This window comes from Lissotriton helveticus, chromosome 11 (assembly GCF_964261635.1).
Source record: "Lissotriton helveticus chromosome 11, aLisHel1.1, whole genome shotgun sequence".
NCBI lineage: Eukaryota > Metazoa > Chordata > Amphibia > Caudata > Salamandridae > Lissotriton > Lissotriton helveticus.
Window position 1 is genome coordinate 809,053,743 of NC_136072.1, and position 27,049 is coordinate 809,080,791.

The following is a 27,049-nucleotide window of genomic DNA, read 5'->3' on the forward strand; positions in this document are numbered from 1 at the left end:
GTTTCTGGTCTTCCTGTTTGCCTTTTTCTCCTTTTGGGATTGTTCTGTCCTCCTATAGGCAGCCATCCGTCCAACCACGCCCAAGCTGCCTCTGGCTCTGTGAAGAACCACGTTTTGCCCTCGGCCTCCAGTTTAGCAGGAAACAGCATAGCGTAAGTCAGCGCTTTGTCACGAAGGACTTTTTTGACTTTGAGATAACTTCTTCGCTGTCTCTGCACTTTCATAGTGAAGTCTGGGAAGACTGTCACAATATTATTTTCAAGTTTAAGAGGAGGGGCATAATGTGTGGTTTCAGGATCACATCTCTGTCTCGAAAGTTAAAGACACGTGCCAGTATTGGCCTGGGCGCGGTTTTTCACCATGTACTCTGTGTGCCCTTTCAATGGAGAAGTATTTAGAGAGGGTTTTGGGTTGCAAACGCTGAGTGAATAGGACTTCTACAAATAAATCTGTGGTGTGACCTTCGGCTCTCTCAGGGACCCCAGGAATTCTGACATTGTTCCTTCTGGTCCTTCCTTCATAGTCATCTAGTTGGTCCGCAAGGACCTTGCTGGTGGTTTAGTTCACATATTTATTTTTCCAGCGCCTTAGTGCAAGTGGCGAGACCCTGGGTCAATCCCTCCACCTCTTTCACTCCATCGTCCATTTTCCTACAGTCAGCATAGATCAGGGAGATTTCTGTGGAGACTGGGTCAATATGTGATTCGAGAGACGCACACAGCCATGACCGTTTCTATTATGTCCTTTAGGGTGGGGGTGCTTTGTTCCGCAGGCCTGCGCTTCGATTCCTGCACAGTGTCTGACTGAGAACTTGTATTCTCCTGGGGCTTCTGCCAGGAGAACTTATCCAGTTTAGGTTGGAGCGAGCCACACCATCCTTTGCTCCTCAACATGGCACTGCTTGTAATAAATTATGCTGGACCGTGCGATTAGACGAGGGAAGGGACCAGAGGGTATCACCACCGCCTGCCCAGGAAATAGTTCCCACCGGCCTGCCCGCTTACCCCCTCTTGGCTCACTTCTACGTTGATACTGTCATCAGCACGTTGGCCCTCTTTGCCGCAATGTTTTCTGAGGGGCTCAGCACAGAGTCACTATTAGCCAGTGATAGTGAGGTGTCTCGATGGCTAGTGACAGGGTGCGCCAACCACAGCTGGGTACAAGGGGCTCTTCGGCGGCACCCCTGCCAATGTGCAGTATAGCCGTATGCGCGCCTCACCCCACGCAGCCAATGCAGAGCTGTTTCGCCAGTCAGAATAGCTACCACAAGCACCCCGCTATTTTCTCCCTGCGGCAGCCAAGTATATCCCAACAGACTGTAGTGTGCTTTACCTTCGGTCAAGGCGGGCGGCCCATCCAATTGCCGCCCTACAGGGCTTTTCTCCACCATGGACAGGTCCCGGCGCAAGATCCCAGCAGCGGCTGCGGGCCCGTAGCAAACTGCAGACACACCCCGATAATTGGTCCAGTCTCTATTCTCGTTGAGCCGCTCTTTAGGTCTGCCCGATCACCCAAATCCGAGGACTGCCACCGCGCCCGGTCGTGAGCCTCAGCGGGGGCCGGTCCAATACTCGGCCCGTTCCTTCAAGGTGCTCCTGCCAGAGCAAGCTATGGCCCCGGTCTGGGTCATATAATGGCTTCCAGGTACGTCGGTGGAGTCCACTGTCAGGCAGGGCCGTCTTCTTACACGGAGCGGGTCCCCGCTGCGAGGTCTCCGTAGTGGCCGTGGGCCAGCGAAATAGAGCTCACACTCCCCGGCAATCTATAGCCACAGTTCTTCCAGTCCCGCTTTCTAGCTAGGCCGCTCCCTTCAGCCGTGCGATTATGTAAGCTTGCAACTCGTCGCCGCGAACTTCGGTGGGACCCAGGCAGGCACTCGGCTGGTCTACACTGGATGATCCTGGCCGGCAGTGTTCACAGCACCGGTTCGGATAAGCTGGTGACTTCAAGACATGGATTTATGAACACATTTTATGGGTTTTTGGGGATTCGGAGCCGGGTTAGTGTGCAGCCATCTTTCCCAGAAAGTGGGCCATGCCCCCCTATAAAAGTCATTGTTGTTTTAATGCCAAGAGCTTAAAACTCTCGAGACCCCTTTAATGGTGGCCACGCCCCTCTTTTTAGACCCTGCCCGCATATTCAGGTTACTGTGAGTAGCGTCTAAACAAAGGGTCGCAGCCAACATTAAAGTGGAAGCATATATGGCGCTCTCACCCAAAGCAGACAATGTAACAACCAAAGTAAAAGGGCAAGTCCTCATGAGAGATTACAAATGACGATAAGGCGGTACTAAGGAGGGACTAACAAGCTTATGTATGAATCAGAAGCCAGCATTTACGAAGGGCAATGACATAAGCCAATGACAAATATGGGCAGAGAGTGGTCGGGGCTTCAAGTGCATAATCCAATACAGCAAGCCGCAGAGCAGTGCATGAGCTGCCCAAGCTCGACCTAAAAACAGTGTCACTCAGTGCAAGAGGGACACTATCTGAAGTGGGCTGACCCACTGCTCAAGCATACAGTTATGAGAAACAAAATGTAAAAAAAAAAAAAATCATATAGAAAGCGGGCTGATCCAAAAGTCCTTTTATGCATGCATTTATCGATTTATATTTTATTTATGAAATGTTTTAATTACATGAGATTGGCTACACACCTAAAGAGGAGTATAGGGGATTACCGTGGAAATTAAAAACACAGTTTACAGAGTCCTATTAATCTATGGGGCTTGCAAGTCCAAAGACTAAAATCCTTTTATCAATGCTCTGGATAATATTTACCCGCTAGTACTGGCAAATAATGCGGACTAGCTAGATTAAGCATATTAAGTCCCTTTTACACTAGGACAGTAACGCAAACAGGAGCAGACCACACATATAATTAAGTCGCAGGCCATTGTTTTAGTCCACATAGTGAGGCCCAGTTCACAAATGTATCTGTGAAGCAATTACAGGGGGTGGTACAGTTTGCACGAAAAAGGGTAGCAAAAGGACTTAATGGGTGTAGGAGCAACAGGGCATTCGGCCTCCACGTTCTCCCAACGCTGCTGCATAAGGCAGATGTCACCAATTGATCATGCAGAAGCTGTAAAAATTGCGCCTCACTATGTGGGATAAAACATATTGGGCTGTACCACAATATACATGGAACTTGCAGAGTAGCAAATGGACTTAGGTTGTCCATGGTATCAGCTGTCAAGGTTAACAAATTAATCGTCCATAGCTTGCCCTGAATAGGCTATGCCAACATTTCATAGCCCAAACACGATTCCATTCCTTAAGGTGAGTGACGCAAAATGAATACCTCCGCTCATGCATAAGTGCAAGGCATTTCAGGGAGGCTTGCCTAAATGGCTACACAAAGCTTATTGCGACACCTTTCAGAACATTTGTAGTCTTCCTCTATCAACATGCAAAGCTGAATTAAGGCTTAGTTTGGTAGGATGCAGTGGTTAGGTCATCCTTCTTAAAAGTCTGCCATCATACTAAAGAGGCTTGTTTCTAGCACTTTCAAAGCCATCAAATGACAATTGATATGGCAAAACATGGACGCAAGACCGAATCCCGTGACTACACTACTGAACCAAGCTTTTGGAAGTAAGTGAAGACTGCTTTGGTGGTTCCTCTTTTGCAGCCTTTAAGGAGGTAATCGTCTACCGACTGATTAATAAATTGTGTGTCCTAGATTATGAAAATAGTATGAATAAGCAATGTCTATCTTATTATATCCTCATTTGAATCAATGATGTCACAAGTGTATTAAAGAAACCACCATAAAAGAAGAATATCCGACAAAAGATAATTACCGTTTATTTATTATCTCTATCTTCCTTCATTCAAGTGCAGGTGTGAATTGAAATCTAGTCAAAATAAGTTCATCTGTTGCTCAATATATGCATCTGAAAGACTAAACTAGCTACAGAATAGTTTAATGAAAATTGTATAAGGACTTGGAGGGAAGCAGTGAATTTGAATCTGAATGTCGATAACCTTTAATATTTTGTCTAGTACTTTCAAATTTAGAGAGAAACGATCTAGGGATTACTGTATTTTCATTAAGTCAATTGCCAATTTTTTAATTTGTATTTGACTGCATGTAAATTACTATTGTATTTGAAAATAAAAGGTTGATGTACTGCCTTGGCAAGATTTTTAATAATCATCTAATAAGGAAGATGCTACTTATCAGTATGCATCTGTTCTTGGCATGTAGAGCTGCAGATTTCTACACTTTGCATTAGATCGCCACCTGGTGTTGGGCTCGGATGATTGCATGTTGTTGTCGTCTTAGAAGAAGTCTTTGTAGCCACGAGATAGGCGACTCCTCCCTTGGACGATAGTGCGCATGGGCATCGGCTCCATCCTTAGATTGTTTTTCGCCATGATGGGAAATTATGGAGTTAGTAGAAAGAAAGAAGGGATGTCCATGCGTGTATATCTAATTAAGATAAAACTGGAACAGATACAGGTCCCGGGGAGGCCATGTAGAAATCTGCAGCTCTACATGCCAAGAACAGATGCATACTGGTCAGTAGCATTTTCCGTTCGAGGCATATGAGCTGCAGATTCTACACTTTGCATCGATTGTGCAGCAGTGTCTTCCCTAGCGGTGGTCACCTGTATCCGTTGCAGTAGTTTGAAAGAGTTTTGAGGACAGCTTGGCCTACTGTAGCTTGCTGCTTGGCTTGCACATCAACACAATAGTGTTTAGTGAAGGTGTGTGATGTAGACCATATTGGTGCCTTGCATATGTCTTCTAGGGGAATGTTCCCTAGGAAAGCTATGGAGGCTCCTAGTTTGCGTGTGGAGTGCGCTCTAGGAGGAACTGTTAATGTGCGTTTTGCCTTGTGACAGCATATTTGTATACATTTAACAATCCACCTTGCAATTCCTGATTTAGAAATGGGGTTGCCTTTATGTGGTGGAGAGAAAGCTACAAATAGTTGCTTTGTTTTGCGAAAGGATTTGGTCCTATCGATGTAATAGAGAAGAGCTCTTTTGACATCTAGTGTGTGTAGAGCTCTCTCTGCTACAGAGTCTGGGTTTTGAAAAAACACTGGTAACTCTACAGACTGGTTTAGATGAAAAGGATTAATTACTAAAGGAAGAAATTTAGGATTAGTCCTTAGAACCACTTTGTTACGGTGTAATTGTAAGAATGGTTCTTGTATAGTGAAAGCTTGAATCTCACTAACTCTTCTAAGAGAGGTAATAGCAATGAGGAAAGCTGTTTTCCATGTGAGAAATCGCAGTTCAAATTTGTGTAAAGGTTCAAAAGGGGGTCACATGAGCCTGGTAAGAACAATGTTTAGGTTCCACTCTGGAGAGGGTGGTAACCTAGGAGGAATAATTCTTTTAAAACCTTCCATAAAAGCTTTTATTGCTGGTACTCTAAACAATGACATGTTGTCTGTTTTGTAGGTATGCCGCAATGGCTGCAAGATGTAAGCGTATAGATGAATATGCCAGATTACAACTCTGTAAATGGAGAAGGTAACAGATAATATTTTGGATGGAAGCATCTAAAGGATCAATTTGATTATTAGTGCAGTAAATGGCAAATTGTTTCCATTTAGCAGCATAGCAAGCTCTAGTAGTAGGTATTCTGGCATCTTTAATGATATTCACACAGTCTGATGGTAGGTTAAGGTAACCAAACTCTAAGACTTCAGGAGCCAGATCGCCAGATTCAGTTTACTTGGATCTGGATGCCTGTCTCCATGGTACTGCGTTAGCATGGATGATGTCAGAAACAGTTTTTGGTGTGGAACTGGAGAAAGTTCTAGCAGTGTGGTGAACCACGGTTGGCGTGCCCATGTGGGAGCTACCAGGATCAGTTTGAGAGACTGTTGTCTGAGCTTGCGTACCACTAGTGGTATTAGTGGGATTGGCGGAAAAGCGTACACAAATCTGCCTGACCAGTACATCCATATCGCATTGCCCTTGGACAACGGGTGTTGAAACCTGGCGGCGAAGGTTGATCATTTTGCATTTTCGTGTGTGGCAAACAGGTCTATGTCTGGATGACCCCACTTGTGAAAGAATGGTTGAAGAAATTGCAGATGTAGTTCCCATTCGTGAATCTGTTGTGTCTGTCGACTTAACAGATCGGCTATCTGATTGTGAACTTGAGGAAAGTGTTCTGCAAGCAAATATATCTTTTGTGGAATGGACCATCTGCAAATGTTTTGTGCGAGTTGGGACAGCTGCAGGGAATGTGTGCCTCCTTGTTTTTGTATGTAGTACATGGCTGTCATGTTGTCCGTCCGGATTAAGACAGCTTTGTTCCGTATGTGCACTTGGAAGGACTTTAGTGCTAGGAAAATTGCCAGCAACTCTAGGTGATTGATGTGAAGCACCTTTTGTTGAGCGGTCCATCTTCCCTGAGATGTGTGGTGGAGCAGATGTGCTCCCCATCCTGTCAGAGATGTGTCTGTTGTCAGTACTATCTGTGGAACTGCCTCGAGGAACGGCCGCCCTTTGGACAAGGTTTTGGTGTTCCACCACTGCAGAGAGGCATGTGTGCAGCTGTCCACCAACACCAGGTCTGTTAGTTGTCCTTGTGCCTGATCCCACTGATGTGCTAGACATTCCTGTAATGGGCGCATTTGCAGTCTTGCATATGGTACAATAAAAATGCAAGATGCCATCATGCCTATTAATTGCCTATTAATTGCATGAACACTGTCTGGGAGAGAGTGTTGGTTTTGAAACCTTATAACCAAGGCTTGAATGCTGTGTATCCTGCCTGGACTGGGATAACCTAGAGCTGTATTGGTGTTTATGGTAGCCCCTAGGTATTGATGTACAAGAGAGGGCTGGAGATGTGACTTGGTGTAGTTGATTGTAAACCCCAAGTCATGCAGGGTTTGAATTGTTTGCGTTGTGTGTTGGACACACTGATTGAATGACTTGGCTTTTATGAGCCAATCGTCTAAGTATGGGAAGACGCGGATATGTTGTCTTCTGAGATGTGCTGCTACTACTCCTAGGCACTTTGTAAACACTTGTGGTGCAGTTGTGATCCCAAATGGAAGGACTTTGAACTTATAGGGTTGTCCTTCTAGTACAAATCGGAGATACTTCCTGTGAGAAGGATGAATGGGAATGTGGAAGTAGGCGTCCTTGAGGTCAAGGTAATCACCTTGTTGCAACAATGGGAGCACTTGTTGTAAAGTGATCATGTGAAAATGATCTGAGTGTATATACAGATTGAGAGGCCTTAGGTCTAGAATTGGTCTCAGTGTTCGGTCCTTTTTAGGTACTAGGAAATAGAGTGAGTAAACCCCTGTTCCTTGATGTTTTAACGGAACTAGCTCTATTGCATCTTTTTGCAGCAATGAGAGAACCTCTTGTTGGAGCAGCGTTAGATGTTCTGTGGACATTGGACGCTGTCTGGGTGGTATATGGGGAGGGGTAGCAGTAAGCTCTAGGCAATAACCATACTGGATAAGTTGTCTTACCTACTTGTCTGTTGTGATGGAATTCCAGACAGGTAGGAACTGTGTTAGTTTGCCCCCTACACGAGTGGAATGCTGGTGGGGGAGCAGAAGGAAGTCACTGTTTTGTGTTGGGAGAGGTTTGATTATTGTTATTTCCTCGACCTCTTCCCTTGTTGTTGTTGCCTCTGTAGCCTCCCTAAAATATCCTTTATTAGAGTATGTCTGCTCCAGCTTGTTTGGAGCCTCCTATGTAAAAGGAGCGACTAAAGGAGCGTCTTGCTTGGGTGGACTGCAGAGCTCCCATAGACTTGTCTGTGTCAGTGTCTTTTTTCATTTTTTCAAGTGCTCGGTCTACCTCTGGACCAAACAATTGCTGTTGGTTGAATGGTTGATTACTGTATTTTCATTAAGTCAATTTTTGCTACTTTTAAGATAGTAGTTTGCACCTCTTGCTTAAATCCTGAAATGCGTAGCCACGTTGACGTCTAAGGAGGGCACTGGTGTTTATTGCTCTGGATGAAGTGTCTGCTACATCTAGTGCGCATTTAATGGAGGCATTTGATATAAGCTTACCCTCTTGTATGAGGTCGTATGCTTGTGCCTTATATTGGTCAGGTAGATGTTGTAAGAGCTTCTCTAGCTGAGCCCTGTCGCATCTTGCGAGGAGGGCCTGTGTATTAGTGATGCGCCATGTATTGCTAGCTTGGGCAGCTATTATTTTTCCTGAAGCATCTATGATCTTTGATTCTTTATCAGGAGGTGGTGCTTCACCTGATGTTTGGGAATTTGCTCTTTTCCTAGCGTTTGAAACTACTAGGGAGTCTAAGGGTAGCTGTCCTTTAATGTAGGCAGGTTCCCCAGGAGCTGCTCTATACTTTTTCTCTATCCTTGGGTTTATAATTCTAGCTCTTACAGGATATTTAATCATTGGTAGTATTTGCACAGATTTTTGGGAGTGATCAAAAGTGTCTAGTAAAAAATCTTCCTCAGCCTCAACTGAATGCATGGTGACATTGTGAGAGATGGCAGCCCTATTAATTAAGTGTCAAAACCCAATATTGTCTTCTGGAGGAGAAGGTTTAGATGGATATATATGTGGGTCAGGAATATCTGGTACATCCTGTGGGTTTGGATACTCCCAGTCTGGTGAACCTGTTGGGTAGGGAAAAGGGTCATCTGGGTCTCTCCCTCCCCCCATGCTATACACATTATCATCAATATCCTGAGGAGGTGTATGTTGTGGAGAATGAGGAGGAGAATTTTGAGGTGAAATGTTTAAAGGAAGAGCAGGAGAAGGAGATACAGGAGAAGAAGGGTCCATAGGAGATGTGGCAGAGTCCTTCTTCTTGACAGTCACTGGAGGTGTATGTGCTGTATCTGACTTCCTCTTCCTGTGTGGTGTAGTGGAAACATGTCCTGTTTCTGGATCAATGTAGATCCTTTTTTGTAAAGGATCTGGTTGGAAAAGCTCCTCTTCCTGAGGCACAGCCTTCGGCGCCGATCTTTTCAGTTCCAAACCGGTTTGTTGCTTGTCTTTAGCCTTAGGAGCCAATGTTGAGTACTTTGGCATAGATTTCAGCACCGGAGATATTGTCTTTGGAGACGAAGCCTGTTTCGTGGACTTGGAAGGATCGGAAGCAGGCTCTGTTTGTTTCGGCATTGAGGGTATCGGCTTCGGGGTGGAAGCTATTTTCGGGGCATCGGAAACAGGCTTCGTTGTTTTCGGAGCCGCTTTGTCTCTCGGAGTCGGCGGTTTAAGAGTGTATTTCGGAACCTGGACTTCTTTTTGTTTCGGTGCCGAAGGAGAAGGTGGTGCCGAAGGAGCAGGTGGTATCAGCACATGCGGTTTGCTCGGTATGGAGATACCGGAAGGTTTCGTTATTTTCTTCGGAGCTGGGCTCGATGGCGGGCCTTTCGAAGTGTTTTTTCGGTCTCGACTGGGCCCCGCAGGCAGAGTGTTGACCTTTGCCTTCAATTTTGGTGTTTGGGTTGGGGTAGGGCCAGTGGTTCTGGCGCTGATCTCTGCATGTCGCATCGACAGGCCCTCCGATCCCGAATGGTCTTTTTCGATCGAAAGGATGCACAGGCTGTGCAGCTGAATTTGTCGTGTTCTGGCGATAAGCGTAGGTTACAGACCTCGTGATAGTCACGGTGTGGCAATTTTGCTCCACACTCGGGTCATCTTTTGAATGGCGTCCTTTCCATGAGGTGTAGGCCTCACGGCGTGGGTAGGCCCAACGGCCCGCGTCGACGACCGGAATCGAGCTGATGAAGTCTAGTCGATGGTTATTGGTATAGAAAGTTGTTTGGTGAAGTTTGAAGAATTTTTTACGCGTCGAAGTACTTGAAAAGTAGATTTCGAACTGGAGCGGAAAAGTTTCATCCGAACCCAGTGGCGGAAAAAAAAAAACAATCTAAGGATGGAACCGATGCCCATGCGTACTATCGTCCAAGGGAGGAGTCACCTATCTTGTGACTACAGACTTCTTCCAAGAAGACAACAACATGCAATCATCAGAGCCCAACACCAGGTGGCGATCTAATGCAAAGTGTAGAATCTGCAGCTCATATGCCTCGAACATAATTTTATTCGTTAACACAGGCAGATGGGGCTTCGCTATGGAATTGCCTGACACATAGTGATGGGACATTGTAGACATGACACTGAATTAAACAAACTGAGGGGAAACAGAGAACGTAATGAAAGGCAGTGGTAGACTTATACTTAGAATTAAGTGCTCAGATTTCGCAGTGCGTTAAATGCCAGTGAGATAAAGGCAGGATTAGCCATGAAAAGTGCATGCAGAATGCAGAGGGCAGACAAACATGATTGTAAGTTACACAGTGCAAAGACATACTATAAGGAGACACACCAGGCTCAAATGTGGGCAGTGCAAGAGATACTACAACAAAGAAACAAACAGGGTTCATGTATACGAACATGCTAACTGGAAACAGATAAACAAGGCTCTGCTGTATGTTAAAGGTCAAACTTTGTAAGGAAGGACAGGGAGCTCATGTAGTCATGGTCGCTCTGGCAGGAGCATGGCAGTTTAGTAACATCAAAAAGTGATACCAACTTCGTATAAATATTATTGTAGAAAACAGCATCAAACTTGTAGAGATTGTGGAGGAAGGGAATAGGTTAGTTAGCCTCTTGACAGTAAGTGAGGCATGGGCTACAGCCTGGAATCACTTAAAGACGCAGATAAGGGTGCCAAGTTAGTTGAGAATACTGCGCACCGGCTTTCGAGATTTCTAGCAAACCTACGGGTCACAGGTCTACACATCAAACCGACTTTTCATCTTCAGTGAGATAAAACAATTTCTATTAAATTGGGTACGAAGAAACTAATGACCATTAATTTGTGGTGTGTGGTATTCAAAACGGCTTATATGAATGTAATAACTAGCGCTACCATGAAATACAACTGGAAATGTAATTAATCAACCGGTTAGTTGTCCATAGAACATACACTGGTGCTCTAAACATATGCGAGTAAAAATGAGTTTGCTAATATCAAGCAATGTGATTTAATTATCATGGAGCTAAAGGTAGTCTGGAATTCTTGCTCAAAAAGATGATATAGCTGTGTTTGTTAGTGTTTCTTCAATCGTAAAATCTCTCCCAAAACCATATGTTCTCTTGCAATGCAAGTAAATATTACGGATGTTTTTTGAGCAGGAATGGGATTGTGTATTATTCAACTATTCCAGGAAACCCAGCGCTTTGTTGAAAAGTTCAATAAACTCTCCTCCCCAACCAGTGTCAATGGGTTGAACAACCACCTACAGTATAACTGGAGAATGATAGAATAAAGCAGTTGGATTACACTTTAAAGAGTCATTTACCAATAAGAATGTGGCATGCAAACAATGAAATTAATTAATCTTCGTCTTGATTTCACAGAAACTAGCTTTTTCCATTCAGTGTCACTTTGCAAACAGTTCAAACAGACAAGACCATGCTGCCTATTGTAAGCTCTTTCATGCTTATAGAAAGGCTGCAGAACTCTTGTGCAAACCACATACCGTTATGTCCTCAAGTGAGGAGTCGATGATCTCGTAGTTGTCTGGCAAGCAGTAGAACTTCAGGGTGTGCAGGTTGAGGAATACATGGTGGCTGAACTGGACGCTGTGGATATAGGCATGAGATTTCAACCCACGGCCTGAAATGGACAACATCTATTTTTTAGTAAGTCATAGTCTAAAAACGTGCTCTGATTAGCTAAATATAAGCTGTCTAGTTGATAAAAGACCTATTGTCAGCTTAACAAAAACGTACATATGTGTAAAGCCTGTCCATTGCTTACCAATGGTTGGCTTTAGTGTCACACTGATTTGCTTTCTTCTAATTCGATGAATTTCCTTGTTACAGCTTGTCCATCTTGTGTTTGCCCCTCTTCTGGAGCACGGTCTTTTTACGACGTCTCTGAAAGCTGGTTTCCATTATTCCCCAGTTCACTTTAAAGGTAATACTTAATTTCTTCTTCTTGCTAAAACAGTCCATGACAGTGCATGTTTTTTCAAATCCTCTACTTCGTGTGCTTCTCCCCTACCCCACCAAATGCCCAGCCCCCACTCTCCGTGTTGCTGTCTCCCTCGCGGTAAAACTATTTATGTGCTTTTCTCAAAGTCAAACTTCCCGAATCCCCCCGTGCTCTGTGTTGCTTTATCAATCGTATGTTGCTCTCCCTTATGTGATGCCATTACTTTCCCCCTCCTACTCCTTGTCGCTTCCCCCACGTCTTTATTTTTTTACACGTTATTCTTTGGAGCGTAGGTATTTGTGGGGAAGGGGAAAAGGGGAGGACCAGGCTGACTTAAAAATGCTTTTAAGCTTATTCTTTATAATTTTTTCTATTATTTATCGATCCACCTCAGATTGGTAAACAAAAAATGTGTTTACTAAATTTTGTAGGCGTGCATGCATAATAATACAAGCATATACTTGCGTCATTGCACCTTTTTTGGTCCATGCGGAAATTGGCAACGCCAATAAGTCCAAAAAGAGATCTATTAACTTTGCCAAGGCCTGTTATAGATCTCAATATCATGCATGGTTCCTTCACACAGGGAACTCGTTTTGGTGCCACTAAATGTGAGGGAGGAAACAAAGCACAAAAGTGCATGAAACTAGTAAAGCAAATTGATCCGGAATTACCTTATTGTGTCTGAAGACAGAAAGCAGAGAGTCAAAAACAGTTGTAACAAAGAGTCAAGATTCAGGAGACAATTAGCGCAGCACCAAGGGAATTTGAGAGCAAAGCCTCAGATGTCAGAATCAAGCTGTTTCACATATATGAGCAGGGCCTTCAACTCATGTTGCTCATTCATAAGATCATTAATTCTGTCCCCTTAATGGATAAAGCTGCTTCTTACCTGAAATCAACCCATGAAATAAGGGCAGGTGCCATTAGGACCATCTCAAAGAGCGATTCTCAAAGGTGTATGATGAAAGACTATGATATTAAAATCTGTCAATTGAATCAAACGTTTATTAAATGTACATGCAATTGCCCTTTTGATTGAATGTACTGCAGTGAATTCTCTTAATTGGCACTCCTTCCTACAGAAATGACAAACTTTGCAGTCCAAGTATTAACCTGGAGAGATTTCAGTGGATGGGAAGTGTATCTAGGAAACATCCTACAAATATTTCAAAGGAGCAAGAGCGCAAGCCAGAAGCATTTGTTACATATGAAGTCAGGGGTGAAATCAGCCAAAACAAAGAGTCTCCCCTAGTCTGTCTAAAGTTCTTAGTCACTCAAGAGAGAAATCGTGTCCCTTAAATCACATTCCTCTAGCTCATTTCTTCCTCAGTCTGTTATAAAATAGAGACATCTGATCAATAACAAGGTTCAGAATTGAAATCTCTCCATTTATGCAAATTCTCCAAGCCATGTAATTCAAAACTACATATTCAAATTGCAACAATGCTTTGGTGTTCATAGAAAAAAGGCCATAAAGTTAGGGTACTCCACAGGGAGAAGTTCAAAAACATCTCGTATCACACAATTTAGACTGGCAAGGCAGCCGTGGGGTGGCATCATCACTGTGAGTCCTCAGTGACCCATGCCCTTAATCATGTTCATGTGTGCTTTAAAACTGTTCTCACCTTGGAAGTACTTGCCACACACCAGGCAGGCATAGGCATTGATGTGTGAGAGGGAAATGGAACACAGCTTCTCAAAGTCAAAATCCAACACACTTCTGAAAAATGAAAGAATGGTGGTTACTGGTTGTCCCTTAGCTACACCTCAGAAGACTTTCTGCCGACACACTTTCTAAATCACATTAGTTTTCTGTGGTTCAAGTGTTTTAACTACAGAAGCACTAAAAAAACATGCTAACTTCCCCAATGGTGCAACTCCCACAGAGGCAGAACTTAATAAAAGTAAGTTACAGGTTAAGAAAATGTCAATTTATGACTTCCGGCAAAGAGCAAAAGACAACATGTTTCACTGAAGGCTTTCTCGTGGCTTTGTTTTATAAGTCACCAACCTTAAACATTCTTCTTTCAAGTGAAAGTAGTTTGTTAAAGGCCTTCTTGTTTTTAGACGCACCTCATGAAAGTCCTCTCTTAGGGCACACATTGTTTAGTTTGCCAGTGTAATCATCTCATAACGAATAGTTTTCTTACCTGTCGGTGTAGTTTTGCAGCTTGAAGATCTTTCTGGATTCACTATGCTGTGCATTATTCCGCGGTCTTGTGGTTGGGTCCGGATTCGTAGTCTTTTCTTTGTTTTTTTTTTTTTTTTTTGTAGCCCAGGTGGGCGTCGGCGTCACACCCCTTTGGGTGTATTTCCGGTGACGTCGGCATGCTTCCTGCGGAAGCTCCCACTCTTGGGCGCCATCTTCGGGTTCTTTTTTTCCGTGTTTCTTTCGTTTCCGAAGTAATGGCAATGTTCTATTCAGGTGATATTTTACCGCTTTGTACCTTCAAAGTCTTTTCCACTTTTCTATTTCCACCTCTTCTCTCTCCAGCCTCATCTTTCTGGCGGAGGTGGGTGGGTTCGCTAGTGAATCCAGAAAGATCTTCAAGCTGCAAAACTACACCGACAGGTAAGAAAACTATTCGTTTTGCAGCGTGAATCTTTCTGGATTCACTATGCTGTGCATAGATTTTGTAGCGGTTTCTCATCTCTGTGGCGGTTGGGTGGAAGATGAGCGTTGGGTATTGAATATGTGCTGTAGCACCTTCTGTCCAACTTGAGCTTCCTTGTTCATCTGTATGTCCACACAGTAGTGCTTCGTGAACGTGTGCACCGAAGCCCATGTTGCCGCCAGGCATATGTCTTGTATGGGTGTGTTAGCCAGGAAGGCTATTGTAGCCCCCTTTTTAGGTCTCGGCTAAAGACGCGCGGAAGCGCGTCTCCGCCGAGATCTTATGTCACCGAGCGTGCTTCCCAGGAGACACTCCTGGCCGCGCGCATGCGAATCTAAACTGGCACGCGCATTAGTACGAGCGCTGCGCGAGGCTCCCACACAACACACGCATACATAGAAACAGAAGCGCTCACGCACGCACATACATACAGAACCCCCCCACTCATATACACACACACACACACACACACACACACACACACACACACACACACACACACACACACACACACACACACACACACACACACACACACACACACACACACACACACACACACACACACACACACACACACACACACACACACACACACACACGCACACACACGCACCGGCCCCCCCTCTCCCCTTTAACTTACTGTGGTAATCTGGGGGACTCCGCTCTCCGCACCGGCAGGGAGAGTTGACGCTGCGGCTCCTATCCCGGGACTCCCTCTTGGTCAAGGGAGCCCCGCAACACGCGTGCAACGTCCTGTTGTCGGCCCCGGGGCTCTCCACGCTCGCAGGAGCCCCGGGCCGCTCCACGCATTTCCTCCGCCTGCCTCCTCTTCCGGTCCGGACGCGGCTCCGCCCCCGTCACAGGCGACCTTGCCTGACTTCCGGTGCGGCCGCGGCGGAATTCCGGGATTTTTTTACTCCAAAATACTGTTTCTCTTGTTAAGTACTGTACTATTAAAGCCAACTAATAATACCAATCCAAAATAATCTCGTAGTACACTATAGTATAGCATTGGTTATGATAACGTACATGAGAAAATAAATTCATTTAAATTTACTAAAAATATGTGAATATGCCCTAAATCCAAATGTAAATTTAATTTAGCTAAAAACTATTATTATTTTAAGTGAAATTAATGTTTTCATGTAAATCAGAACCCATGCTGAACAGTTTGTTTCGGCATTACTGTTTGCATGTCATATTTTTATCTTTTTGAAGGAAATGTACTACTTTTGAGTAGAGAAGTAGTCTAAAGCGTGATTTAACACATGCTGCTCGAAATGTGAACTTTGCGTGGTACAGACAGCTTCAGTGTGTTTCCTTGTTTTCTCTGTTTTGACATTATGCAGTAGTTCTAGCTGTGGAAGGAAGCTGTAGTGAGTGCAGAGTAGTGAGTGCAGAGTAGTGAGTGCAGAGTAGTGAGTGCAGAGTAGTGAGTGCAGAGTAGTGAGTGCAGAGTAGTGAGTGCAGAGTAGTGAGTGCAGAGTAGTGAGTGCAGAGTGGTGAGTGCAGAGTGCAGAGTAGTGAGTGCAGAGTGCAGAGTAGTGAGTGCAGAGTGCAGAGTAGTGAGTAGTGAGTGCAGAGTGCAGAGTAGTGAGTAGTGAGTGCAGAGTAGTGAGTAGTGAGTGCAGAGTAGTGGGTAGTGAGTAGTGAGTGCAGAGTAGTGAGTAGTGAGTGCAGAGTAGTGAGTAGTGAGTGCAGAGTAGTGAGTAGTGAGTGCAGAGTAGTGAGTGCAGAGTAGTGAGTGTGAGTAGTGAGTGCAGAGTAGTGAGTGCAGAGTAGTGAGTGCAGAGTAGTGAGTGCAGAGTAGTGAGTGCAGAGTAGTGAGTGCAGAGTAGTGAGTGCAGAGTAGTGAGTGCAGAGTAGTGAGTGCAGAGTAGTGAATGCAGAGTAGTGAATGCAGAGTAGTGAGTGCAGAGTGCAGAGTAGTGAGTGCAGAGTAGTGAGTGCAGAGTAGTGAGTGCAGAGTAGTGAGTGCAGAGTGCAGAGTAGTGAGTGCAGAGTAGTGAGTGCAGAGTAGTGAGTGCAGAGTAGTGAGTGCAGAGTAGTGAGTGCAGAGTAGTGAGTGCAGAGTAGTGAGTAGTGAGTGCAGAGTAGTGAGTAGTGAGTGCAGAGTAGTGAGTAGTGAGTGCAGAGTAGTGAGTAGTGAGTGCAGAGTAGTGAGTGCAGAGTAGTGAGTGCAGAGTAGTGAGTGCAGAGTAGTGAGTGCAGAGTAGTGAGTGCAAAGTGCAAAGTAGTGAGTGTGAGTAGTGAGTGCAGAGTAGTGAGTGCAGAGTAGTGAGTGCAGAGTAGTGAGTGCAGAGTAATGAGTGCAGAGTAGTGAGTGCAGAGTAGTGAATGCAGAGTAGTGAGTGCAGAGTAGTGAGTGCAGAGTAGTGAGTGCAGAGTAGTGAGTGCAGAGTAGTGAGTGCAGAGTACAGAGTAGTGAGTGCAGAGTGCAGAGTAGTGAGTGCAGAGTGCAGAGTAGTGAGTGCAGAGTGCAGAGTAGTGAGTGCAGAGTGCAGCGTAGTGAGTGCAGAGTGCAGAGTAGTGAGTGCAGAGTGCAGAGTAGTGAGTGCAGAGTGCAGAGTAGTGAGTGCAGAGTAGTGAGTGCAGAGTGCAGAGTAGTGAGTGCAGAGTGCAGAGTAGTGAGTGTGCAGAGTAGTGAGTGTGCAGAGTGAGTGTGCAGAGCAGTGAGTGCAGGTGCAGAGTGGTGTGTGCTGTTTAGTGCAGAGTGCTGTGTATTGGCAATGTAAATGACAATGCCATTTATTTATGATTTAAAGGAAAAAAAAGAAATGTCATGAGCAATGCCAATTGCTCTACCTTTAATGATGCCGAGACCATTGCATTGCAAATGCTTGTTCCTAGTGGAGTGGGCACGTGTCCCCTCTGCTAGCTCTTGTCCTGCACGCTTGTGGCAGAGTTGAATTGTCTGTGCGATCCATCGTGCAATGGTCTTTTTGGTTACTGCCTTTCCCATGTAACTGTTGGCGAATGACACAAAGAACTGTTTTGTTTTCCTGTGTCCCTTCGTCCTCTCCATGTAGTGCATGACTGCCCTTCTGGCGTCCAGGGTGTGCAGAGCTCCCTCTGCGGCAGTTGTCGGTTTTTGGAAAAAACTCGGTATCTGTATAGACTGGTTCATGTGAAATTTAGATACCACCTTCGGCATGAAGTGTGGGTCAGTCCTCATCACAACTCTATCATTGTGTATTTGTATGTAGGGCTCTTGTAGCGTCAGAGCCTGAAGCTCGCTTACTCTGCGTAAGGACGTTATTGCAACCAGGAAAGCTGTTTTCATAGTTAGCATCTTTAAGGACGCCTTGTGGATTGGTTCAAAGGGCTCCTTCATGAGTTCCGTTAGGACTACGTTTAAGTTCCATGCAGGTGGCGGCACCAGCTTGGGTGGTGCGATCCTTTTCGCTCCTTCTAGGAATCTCTTCACCACCTGTGATGTGAAGAAACTCCTGCAAGTTTCTCCCCTTGTGTAGGCGACTATCGCTGCCAAGTGAACTCTCAAGGAGGATGAGCTAAGGTTCTTCTCTAGCAAGTGCGTCAGGTACTTTAGCACTGTGGAGTCCTTCTTCATCTTATTGTGAAGTCTTTCTTGTCTGCACCATATTGTGAACCTTTTCCATTTCGCAACATAGCACTTCCGAGTGCTAGGTCTTCTTGCCTCCCGAAGGACCCTCAGGGTACTTTCTGGCAATCTTAAATGTGCGAACTCTATGTCCTCAGGAGCCACGCTACTAGGCTCATGTTCTCTGGCTCTGGGTGGAGCACCTCTCCGTTCTGCATGGAGAGTAAGTCTTTCCTCCTGCTGAATCTGTGGGGTGCACACTGTGTCATCTCCATGATCTGCGAATACCATGTCTGCCTCGCCCACTGTGGTGCGACCAGTACCAGTGTCATGTTGCTCGCTCTGCATTTGCTCAGTACTCTGTGCATCAGCGGTATCGGGGGAAAGGCGTAGGCAAATGTCCTTGACCAATCTATCCATAGGGCATTCCCTAGTGATCCTTCCTCGGGCTGCCTGGATGCGAAGTTTTGGCATTTTGCATTCTGGCGTGTGGCAAACAGGTCCACCGATGGAGTTCCCCACCTGTCGAATAGGCGCCTTGTCTCCTGAGCATTGAGCTCCCACTCGTGGGATGCCGATGTCTGCCTGCTGAGCCAGTCTGCTTGTATGTTGTCCTTCCCTGGCAGGTGTATAGCTAGCAGGTCTATCTTGAGAGGGATGGCCCATCTCCATATCTCCTGCGCCAGCGTTGAAAGCGGGGCTGACTGTGTGCCCCCCTGCTTGTTGATGTAGAACATCGCAGTGGTATTGTCTGTTTGTATCAACACTTTGTGTTTGTACAGTCTTGTTTGAAAGGCTTTCAGTGCAAGGAAGATTGTCTTCAATTCTAAGTAATTGATGTGCTTTGTCGCATCTGTTGGTGTCCACAGACCCCTCACCTTGAGCTCCTCCATGTGAGCGCCCCATCCCTTCAGGGATGCGTCTGTGGTGATGGTCACTGTTGGCGTTGGGGGCGTTAGAGGCTTTCCCCTTGCTATGTTCTCCATGGTCCACCATGTCATCTCCTTCTGCACTGCGTGCGTTACAACCACTAGATCCTCCCAACTGCCTGTAGCTTGTCACCATTGCTCCTGTAGCCATTCTTGAATGGGTCTCATGTGGAGTCGTACATTCGGTACCAGGTGGATGCATGATGCCATCATCCCCATGATCTTGCTCGCAGTCCTCACTGTCCGAGCTTGTCCCTTCCGGTAGAGGCGAGTTTCCTTCACCAGCGCCCTCGCCCTCTTCTCGCTGGGGAACACCTTGCCCTGTAAGGTGTTGATCTGTGCTCCCAGGAAGATCTTCACTTGTTCTGGCTCCATTGAAGATTTCTTCCAATGGATGGAGAACCCCAGGCTTATGAGCGTGCTTGTCACTGTATGTGCGTGCAGCTTGCATTTCTGGTATGAGTTTGCTTTCACCAGCCAGTCGTCCAGGTAAGGGTATACGTGTATCCCCTGCCTTCTTAGGTGCGCTGCGACTGCTGCGAGGCACTTTGTGAAAACTCTTGGTGCTGATTTTAGGCCGAAGGCCAGTGTCGTGAACTGGTAGTGGCTTTCTCCGACGGTGAACCTGAGCATGTGCTTGTGCTTTCTGTTCATTGGAATGTGCAGGTATGCGTCTTTGAGGTCTATTGTGACCATGAAGTCCCCGATCTGCAATTGTGGGAGCACCTCTTGCAGGGAGGTCATTTTGAATTTTTGCGTTCTTATGAATTTGTTCATGAACCGCAAATCGAGAATGGGTCTCATTGTTTCGTCTACTTTTGGTACCAGGAAGTACGTTGAGTATACTCCTGTGTTTCTTTCCTTGAAGGGTACCCGTTCTATGGCCTGCTTCTGCAGGAGTTCTTTTGCTTTTTCCTGAAGGCACTGCAGCTGCTTGCTTGCTAGTGGCTTTCTTTTTGGTTTTCTGCTTGTTGGCCTCCCCTCCAACTCTATGCAGTATCCGAATTGGATAATGTTGAGGATCCATTTGTCTGATGTGATTTCTCTCCACTCTTGGAGGTGGAATCTTAATCTTCCTCCCACTGGTGTCATGTGGTCGTAGGTGTCTAGTTTGTCTTGACCCATCTGTACGTGCTGCCCCCTGGGGTCTTTTTTGTGGGCGGGCACACGGATTTTTTTGAAGTCACTTGGAGGTGGGCTGCTGCCCCCCTCTTCTATTTTGTCCCTGTCCATTTCTCCCTCGAAAGGACTGGCCTCTTTGTTGGTACTGCCAGGACTCCTTCGACACCGCCACCTTCCCGGAGAGCTGGAAGCACGCGGAACTCAGCGCTCTACTCAAGAAACCTACAGCGGACCCCACCGAACTCAAGAATTACCGTCCCATCTCGCTCCTCCCGTTCCCGGCCAAAGTCATCGAAAAGACAGTCAACAAACAGCTGGCCGCCTTCCTCGAGACGAATGGATCCCTCGACCCCTCACAGTCTGGCTTCCGAGCCAACCACAGCACCGAGACCGCCCTCATCGCTGCCACCGATGACATCCGAACCCTGATGGACAACGGAGAAACAGCGGCCCTCATCCTCCTAGACCTCTCAGCGGCGTTCGACACTGTCTGCCACCGCACCCTAGTACAGCGCCTCGGCAACATCGGAATCCAGGAGAAGGCACTGGAATGGATCACCTCCTTCCTCGACGGAAGAACACAGAGTCCGCCTACCACCGTACAAGTCAGAGGCCACCGAAGTCATCTGCGGCGTCCCCCAAGGATCCTCGCTGAGTCCCACCCTCTTCAACGTCTACATGAGCCCCCTCGCGGCCATCGCACGCAAACACAACCTCAACATAATCTCCTACGCCGACGACACCCAGCTGATCCTCTCCCTGACCAACGACCCCGCCGCCGCCAGAACCAACCTGCACGAAGGGATGAGAGATGTAGCCGAGTGGATGACTACCAGCCGCCTGAAACTGAACTCAGACAAGACGGCGGTCCTCATCCTGGGCTCCTCGCCCTCCGCCTGGGACGACTCCTGGTGGCCCCCCGCCCTGGGCACCGCACCCAAACCAACGGACCACGCACGCAACCTGGGCTTCATCCTGGACTCCTCCCTCTCCATGACCAGACAAGTCAACGCCGTCTCCTCATCATGCTTCAACATCCTACGCATGCTACGGAAGATCTTCTGGTGGATCCCCACCGAGACCAGGAAGACCGTCACCCAGGCCCTCGTCACCAGCCGACTGGACTACGGCAACGCCCTCTACGCCGGAACCACCGCCAAGCTCCAGAAGAGACTCCAGCGGATACAGAACGCCTCAGCCAGACTCATCCTCGACCTCCCACGAAACAGCCACATCTCCGGACATCTGAGAGACCTGCACTGGCTCCCCGTCAAGAAAAGAATCACCTTCCGTCTCCTCACCCACGCACACAAAGCCCTACACGACCAAGGCCCGAGCTACCTCAACAACCGAATCAACTTCTACGCTCCCAAGCGCCACCTCAGATCAACCAGCCACGCCCTCGCCGATGTCCCACGCATCCGAAGAGCGACAACAGGAGGAAGGTCCTTCTCCTACCTGGCCGCCAAGACCTGGAACTCCCTCCCGACCGACCTGCGCCTGACCCAAGACCACCTCGCCTTCAGGAAGAAGCTCAAGACCTGGCTGTTCGAGCAGTAACGGCAACCCCCCTCCTAGCGCCTTGAGACCCTACGGGTGAGTAGTGCGCTCTATAAATGTCTTGATTGATTGATTGATTGATGACCCTGCTGAGTCTGCGAGTCTGCCTGGTGCGTTTGCTGGAAAGCCTGGTGTGATGTACCTGGCTGGTTTCCACCTCTCCCGCCGGGCCTCCGTGACGGGGTGCCCCTCTTGTTCCCTCTGAACTGCAATGCTCCCATGGCTCTTGCTGTTTCGTTATCTTTCTTCAGTTGGCTGAGCGTTTCATCAACTGTTGATCCGAAAAGCGTGCTGCCGTTGAACGGTGTGTTCAGGATGCTGTGTTGCACCTCCGGTTTGAAACCGGATATCCTGAGCCAGGCGTGCCTCCTTTCCGTGACGCCCATCATCATGAGCCTGCTGGCGGTGTCTGCCCCATCCAAAGCCGTCTTAAGGCAAGAGGTTGCCGCGTTTTTTCCCTCTTCAACCAGCTTTTCGGCTTTCTGTCTGGCATCCTGGGGCAAGTCCTTCACCAACTGCCCCAGTCCCTCCATGATTTGGTACATGTGCCTGTTTATCAGGGCGTTGGAATTAGCCATGCGCCAGTGGGTCGCGGCATTCCGTTCGATCCTTCTGCCCACCAGATCCATCCTTTTGCTCTCCTTATCCGGTGGTGGGCCCGAGGTAGTGGGCACGTTAGCCCTCCTCCTTGCTGTGGCCGTGATAATGGAGTCTGCGGAGACCGTGCCCTGAATGTAGGCCGGGTCCTTAGTGGCATGCTTGTACTTCTTCTCAGTTCTGGGAGTTACTGCCTTGCATGTTGCGGGCTCCCTGAAAGCTTCCTTCCCCTGAGCCAAGACGCTCTCGAGCATTGGAAGGAACTGGCTCCTCGTTTGTGTTGGGAGCAATGTTTCTAGAAGGAAGTCTGCTTTCTGCTTCTCTTCGTCGAGCTTGAGCTTGAAAGCTGCTGCGGCAGCCTGTATCACCGAGTTGTAGGCCCCGATGTCGTCCGGCGGCGAGGGCCTCGAGGGGTAAGTGTCGACCACCTCCTCCGGGCTGTCGGTGTCGACATCTATGTAATCTACCTCCTGTAGGTCAGAGGGTGTCGAGTCTGCGTCTGTCCTGCTTTCTTCCTCCCCATAGTTGTAACTATCGTAGGGATTCTCGTACTCCTCCTGGTCGTCGATCACCTCGACGTCCTGGTCTTGTTCCTCGACGACTTCGGCGATCTCTTCCTCCTCCTCGACTGCCTCCACCACCGGTGGCTTGGTCTTGTGAGGGATCGTGAAGGCCTTCATCTTTGCATCGAAATCTTTCTTCCGCTGCATGATGTTCTCCATTTCGGCCTCGAGGCGCCTTCTCTTCTTCTCCATCTCTGCCGCGTGTTCCGCGTCGGATGGGTCGGCCGTTCTTTTCGGCGGATGGTTCGTCGCCGTACCTTTCGGCGTCGAAGCTTTCGACGTCGGACCGGATCTTGGGTCTCTGGTCGTCGTCGTCAGTTTCGGGTCTTTCTCCCTCGGCGTCGATCGATCCTTTTCGGGGACGATTTTTGACGTTTTCTGCTGATCAGCAGCCCTCGGCGCCGGGGACTCCTTCTCGGAGGATCCGCTGGGCCTGGGAGTAGTAGCGGATGCCACCTTTTTTGGCGTCGGCGCTTTCGGGGTCTTGCCCTCGATTTTTCTAGACTCAGAGTCTCTCGGGTTCCTGGGGGCCGAAGAGTCTCCTACCTTGTCAGAAGTCTTCGTGTAATCGGTCTCTACGACCGTGTAGCGGTCGTCTTCGGCGGCAGCGTTGTCTTCTTCCTCGGAGGACATCCCCAGCTCGTAGAGGGACGGAGTCGGGGCCTTCCCCTGCAGGGTGGCGTGTGCTACCCTCTGCCTCTCTCTCACACGAAGGGTCTTCGGGGCGAAGGCGGAACAGGCGTTGCAGTCTCCGCTTTCGTGGTCCACCAGTAGGCAAAGGTTGCATACCGGGTGCTGGTCCTTCTGCGCGTACTTGTGGTGGCAGTTACGGCAGAACTTGAACGGCGTGTTGTCCATCATCGAGCGTCCAGGGCCTCTCTGGTCGCGTGTTCGTCGACGGTCGTCGATGATCTCGATGAAAAACGCCTTCTCCTCGCCGGCTTTTCGTCGATGAAGTCCCCTGTAGTCCTCAGATGACTTCTCCTCGTCTTTTCTGTATTTTCTTTCTTCTTTCTCCAAAAATGTCTGGAGCCCAAACGGGAACGATCCAGACCCGACCGCGGAAAAAAAGAATCTGAAGATGGCGCCCAAGAGTGGGAGCTTCCGCAGGAAGCATGCCGACGTCACCGGAAATACACCCAAAGGGGTGTGACGCCGACGCCCACCTGGGCTACAAAAAAAAAGAAAAGACTACGAATCCGGACCCAACCACAAGACCGCGGAATAATGCACAGCATAGTGAATCCAGAAAGATTCACGCTGCAAAACTATACTTTTCAACAAAGGAGAAATGCATATCTCAGTTCATGTTAAGAGACATGAAAAAACAGAAGAAAACAAAAAACAATTCTGTGAAAATGTAGCTTCCTCCTCAGTAAAATTACTTATGAGGGACAAGTCTACTTAATGCATCAAAATGTTTTTTGATACAGAAATGTTCAAGTGCCAACTTTGCAAAATGATGAATTGAAAATATGTCTCATTTATAAACATATTACTTTGAGCTATTCTTTTCTTGCCAGTGCTAAAACAAACAAGGTCAGTCAATCTCCAGACAGCCACCCTGTTATCTTACTTCCTTCCCGTGAATGTTAATTAGTTGAATACCCAATCCTCAACCAGAAATACCAACTCAGTGAATAGATGGCTGATTTAAATGTCCAATGTGTGAAAGAGTTCTTCTGGTGAGGATGGATCTAAACCTGCTTTATGTTAAAGGTGGAAGCTACGTAGCAGATGAATCTGGACTGGACCAAAGGAGCAGTCAATGTTGGAGCATCTATAGTTGGGGACATTTGTTTCCTTGGGGACTAGGCAAAGAACAGAGACCAGAAATACGGTATTAAATGACAGTACCTACACGAAAATACTCAACGGAGGTTACTACAAACCAAATAACACAAAAGCAGGTTCCAAATTGGAAACAATGACAACTCTGGGCCACTGCCAAATAGTAGTCTTCTGGGCATATAAAAACTTTCCAGCTCTTTTAGTCCAAGCCAATGTTCTTTAAATGCTCTGAAGAACAGACACTTAACTGTTGATGTAAAATTCAAGTTTTAAACATTATTTGAAGCGAAGTACCTAACTGGGATCATAATTTCGAGGATGCAGTACAGCCCCTGACACCAAAGGTGGGTCCGTACCACTTGTATTCTTTCAGCACGTTTAAATTCTGACACTACTACAAACCCCTTCAGAGTCCCCTTCTCCCAAACATTTCGAATGCCAGACAACATATGAAGGGTTTGGAGCATTGCTGGAAGTAGTACATGGAACCTGAGGACAAATGGGGAATTAGGGAATGGCTCTTTCTGAACAAACACTCAAAGAAGCCACCTAGTCTGCCTCCAGGTTATCAGTATTTGCGAAAATAAAGATGAAAGGGAGTAAGAAAACATGGGACTTAGTCAGGAAAAAAGGAGAGCTTTACTCGCACTGTCCCTGCACTCTGAAACCTGAAGCAGAATGACCAAAAACATTTTTGCCTTCCCTGCAAATAAGTAACACATGCATTCGGACATACTCACCTAAAGTGGGATAAGTCTCCCAGGAAAAACAGTAGCATTGTTGTTGCAGAAAAGCTTTACTTAGCTGCTAATCGCAAACTGTCCACCCTCGATATGAACAGCCTTCACAGAAAGCAAGTTTACATCTGCCCAGGAGCAGAACTGAACAGTCACTATAGTCAGGGCCCTAAACAAGTCCCTTCTCTTGCTTTACATAAGCTATTATTACAATGTTGTATTACAATGTTCTCAGTGAGTAAAACAAACAGATGTTCAGCAAATGTCTTAACTGCAAAAATAATTGCAGACAATTGTTTTCAATTCAATGACTTTCAGACCACCTGTGACAGCTAACAGGAAGAAAGGGAACTCAGAGTGCCTGCCTAACCTCACACCGTCAGAATCAATGGAAAAGGAATAAGATGGAGCTTCCCTTATGCATAATTTGCAACACCGACCACCAGTGAAGGTAAGAGGGTGCAGCCCACAACATCTTAGCATGTGCTGTGCCGCGTTCAGTCTCTTCTTTTATCCTTTATCCAACAATTGGACATGGAGTTGCTCCAAGTGCCTTGAAAAATGTTAACCTTCCATGAACACCTATCTCCACCCAGCGGCAAATTAAGAAATGATGTACGGTTTGGAAGAGGAGCATAAGTTGGATTTTTCTGTTCCCTTCTAACATGATGTGCTCTTAAAACATTTCTCAAGCATACCATAGTGACAGCTTTAGTTCGAGGAGCACTAATGTCACTAAGAGGCAGAAAACCTTGAGAAAAAAAGATGCAGCCAAAGTGTTTTTCTTTGTTAAAGCATCCGTCCAAAACCTGGAAGTCTGCATCATCAATTATTAGAGTGAATGACCAAAATACCATGCCCCTCTCAAAAGAGATCTTAATTACACTGACCTTCTAAATGACCTCCACCATCCAGTATGTGGCCAGTAACTAGAGTAGGGTTCTGACAGGCAGTTGTGTGGCAAGGATACCATGGATCCTGATGAAAGCAAGGACAATGGCCCCTTAACCCCGATAATTGCTGTATTTTCCTACCACAACAGCATCAAGAACTCCGGAGGACTCTGGCCCCAATGCCACTGCCCCTGTAGTAGCTATACACCCCTGTTGACGGGTGACTAAATGGAGAGTGCCTCAGTTTTAGGCTGTTCTTTCTCTGGCAGCACCATGGAAATCTGGTAGTCTTTAGAATGGAGATGTGATGTAGAAGTGGAGTAATTGCCTGCCCTTGAGGGAAGGTTCAAAGCAGTAATTTTTCAGGCAGGGTGTAATCAACCTTCTTTCCATCTACAGGAGTTGCAAGGATTTCCTGGTTTCATGGCATATCCAATCAGCAGATGTGTATGTCAGCATGAAATCTCTACTGTCTGTGGAAAGTATCTTTCAGTTATTTCAAGGGGCTACAATCAGGTCTTAAATTTAAGGATGACCATCTTGTCCAGGTGCCTCACTCATGCAGGATGAGACTCATCTTTGAGGGTACAGGGAAGGTAGAACTGTTGGAACACACACCCTACTGGCGGTAAGCTGGTGCTTGAAACTAGAAGACTGAGTTTTCCAACTACAAAAGGTAACAAGGCAAACAAATATTATTTCTAATGTACTCTTGTCTAGTGTTTAGGACATTTATTATTATG

General features: G+C 46.8%; 1 protein-coding gene and 1 long non-coding RNA gene across 2 annotated transcripts in view; one reads left to right on the forward strand and one right to left on the reverse strand.

Moving 5' to 3' along the window:
- USP39 (ubiquitin specific peptidase 39) overlaps positions 1-27,049 on the reverse strand; it is a 166,437-nt gene that overhangs the window by 75,247 nt on the left and 64,141 nt on the right. Inside the window, exons 3-4 of the mRNA XM_078666873.1 lie at positions 13,560-13,654; positions 11,474-11,610 (exon numbers count right to left, since the gene is read on the reverse strand). Coding sequence (XP_078522999.1) covers positions 11,474-11,610; positions 13,560-13,654 — 232 coding nt within the window. The remainder of the gene's footprint in view (positions 1-11,473; positions 11,611-13,559; positions 13,655-27,049) is intronic.
- On the forward strand, positions 11,515-25,841 carry LOC144792014 (uncharacterized). The gene is made up of 3 exons (XR_013602501.1): positions 11,515-11,636; positions 11,820-11,913; positions 25,732-25,841. It is a non-coding gene; the product is annotated as an uncharacterized LOC144792014 (long non-coding RNA).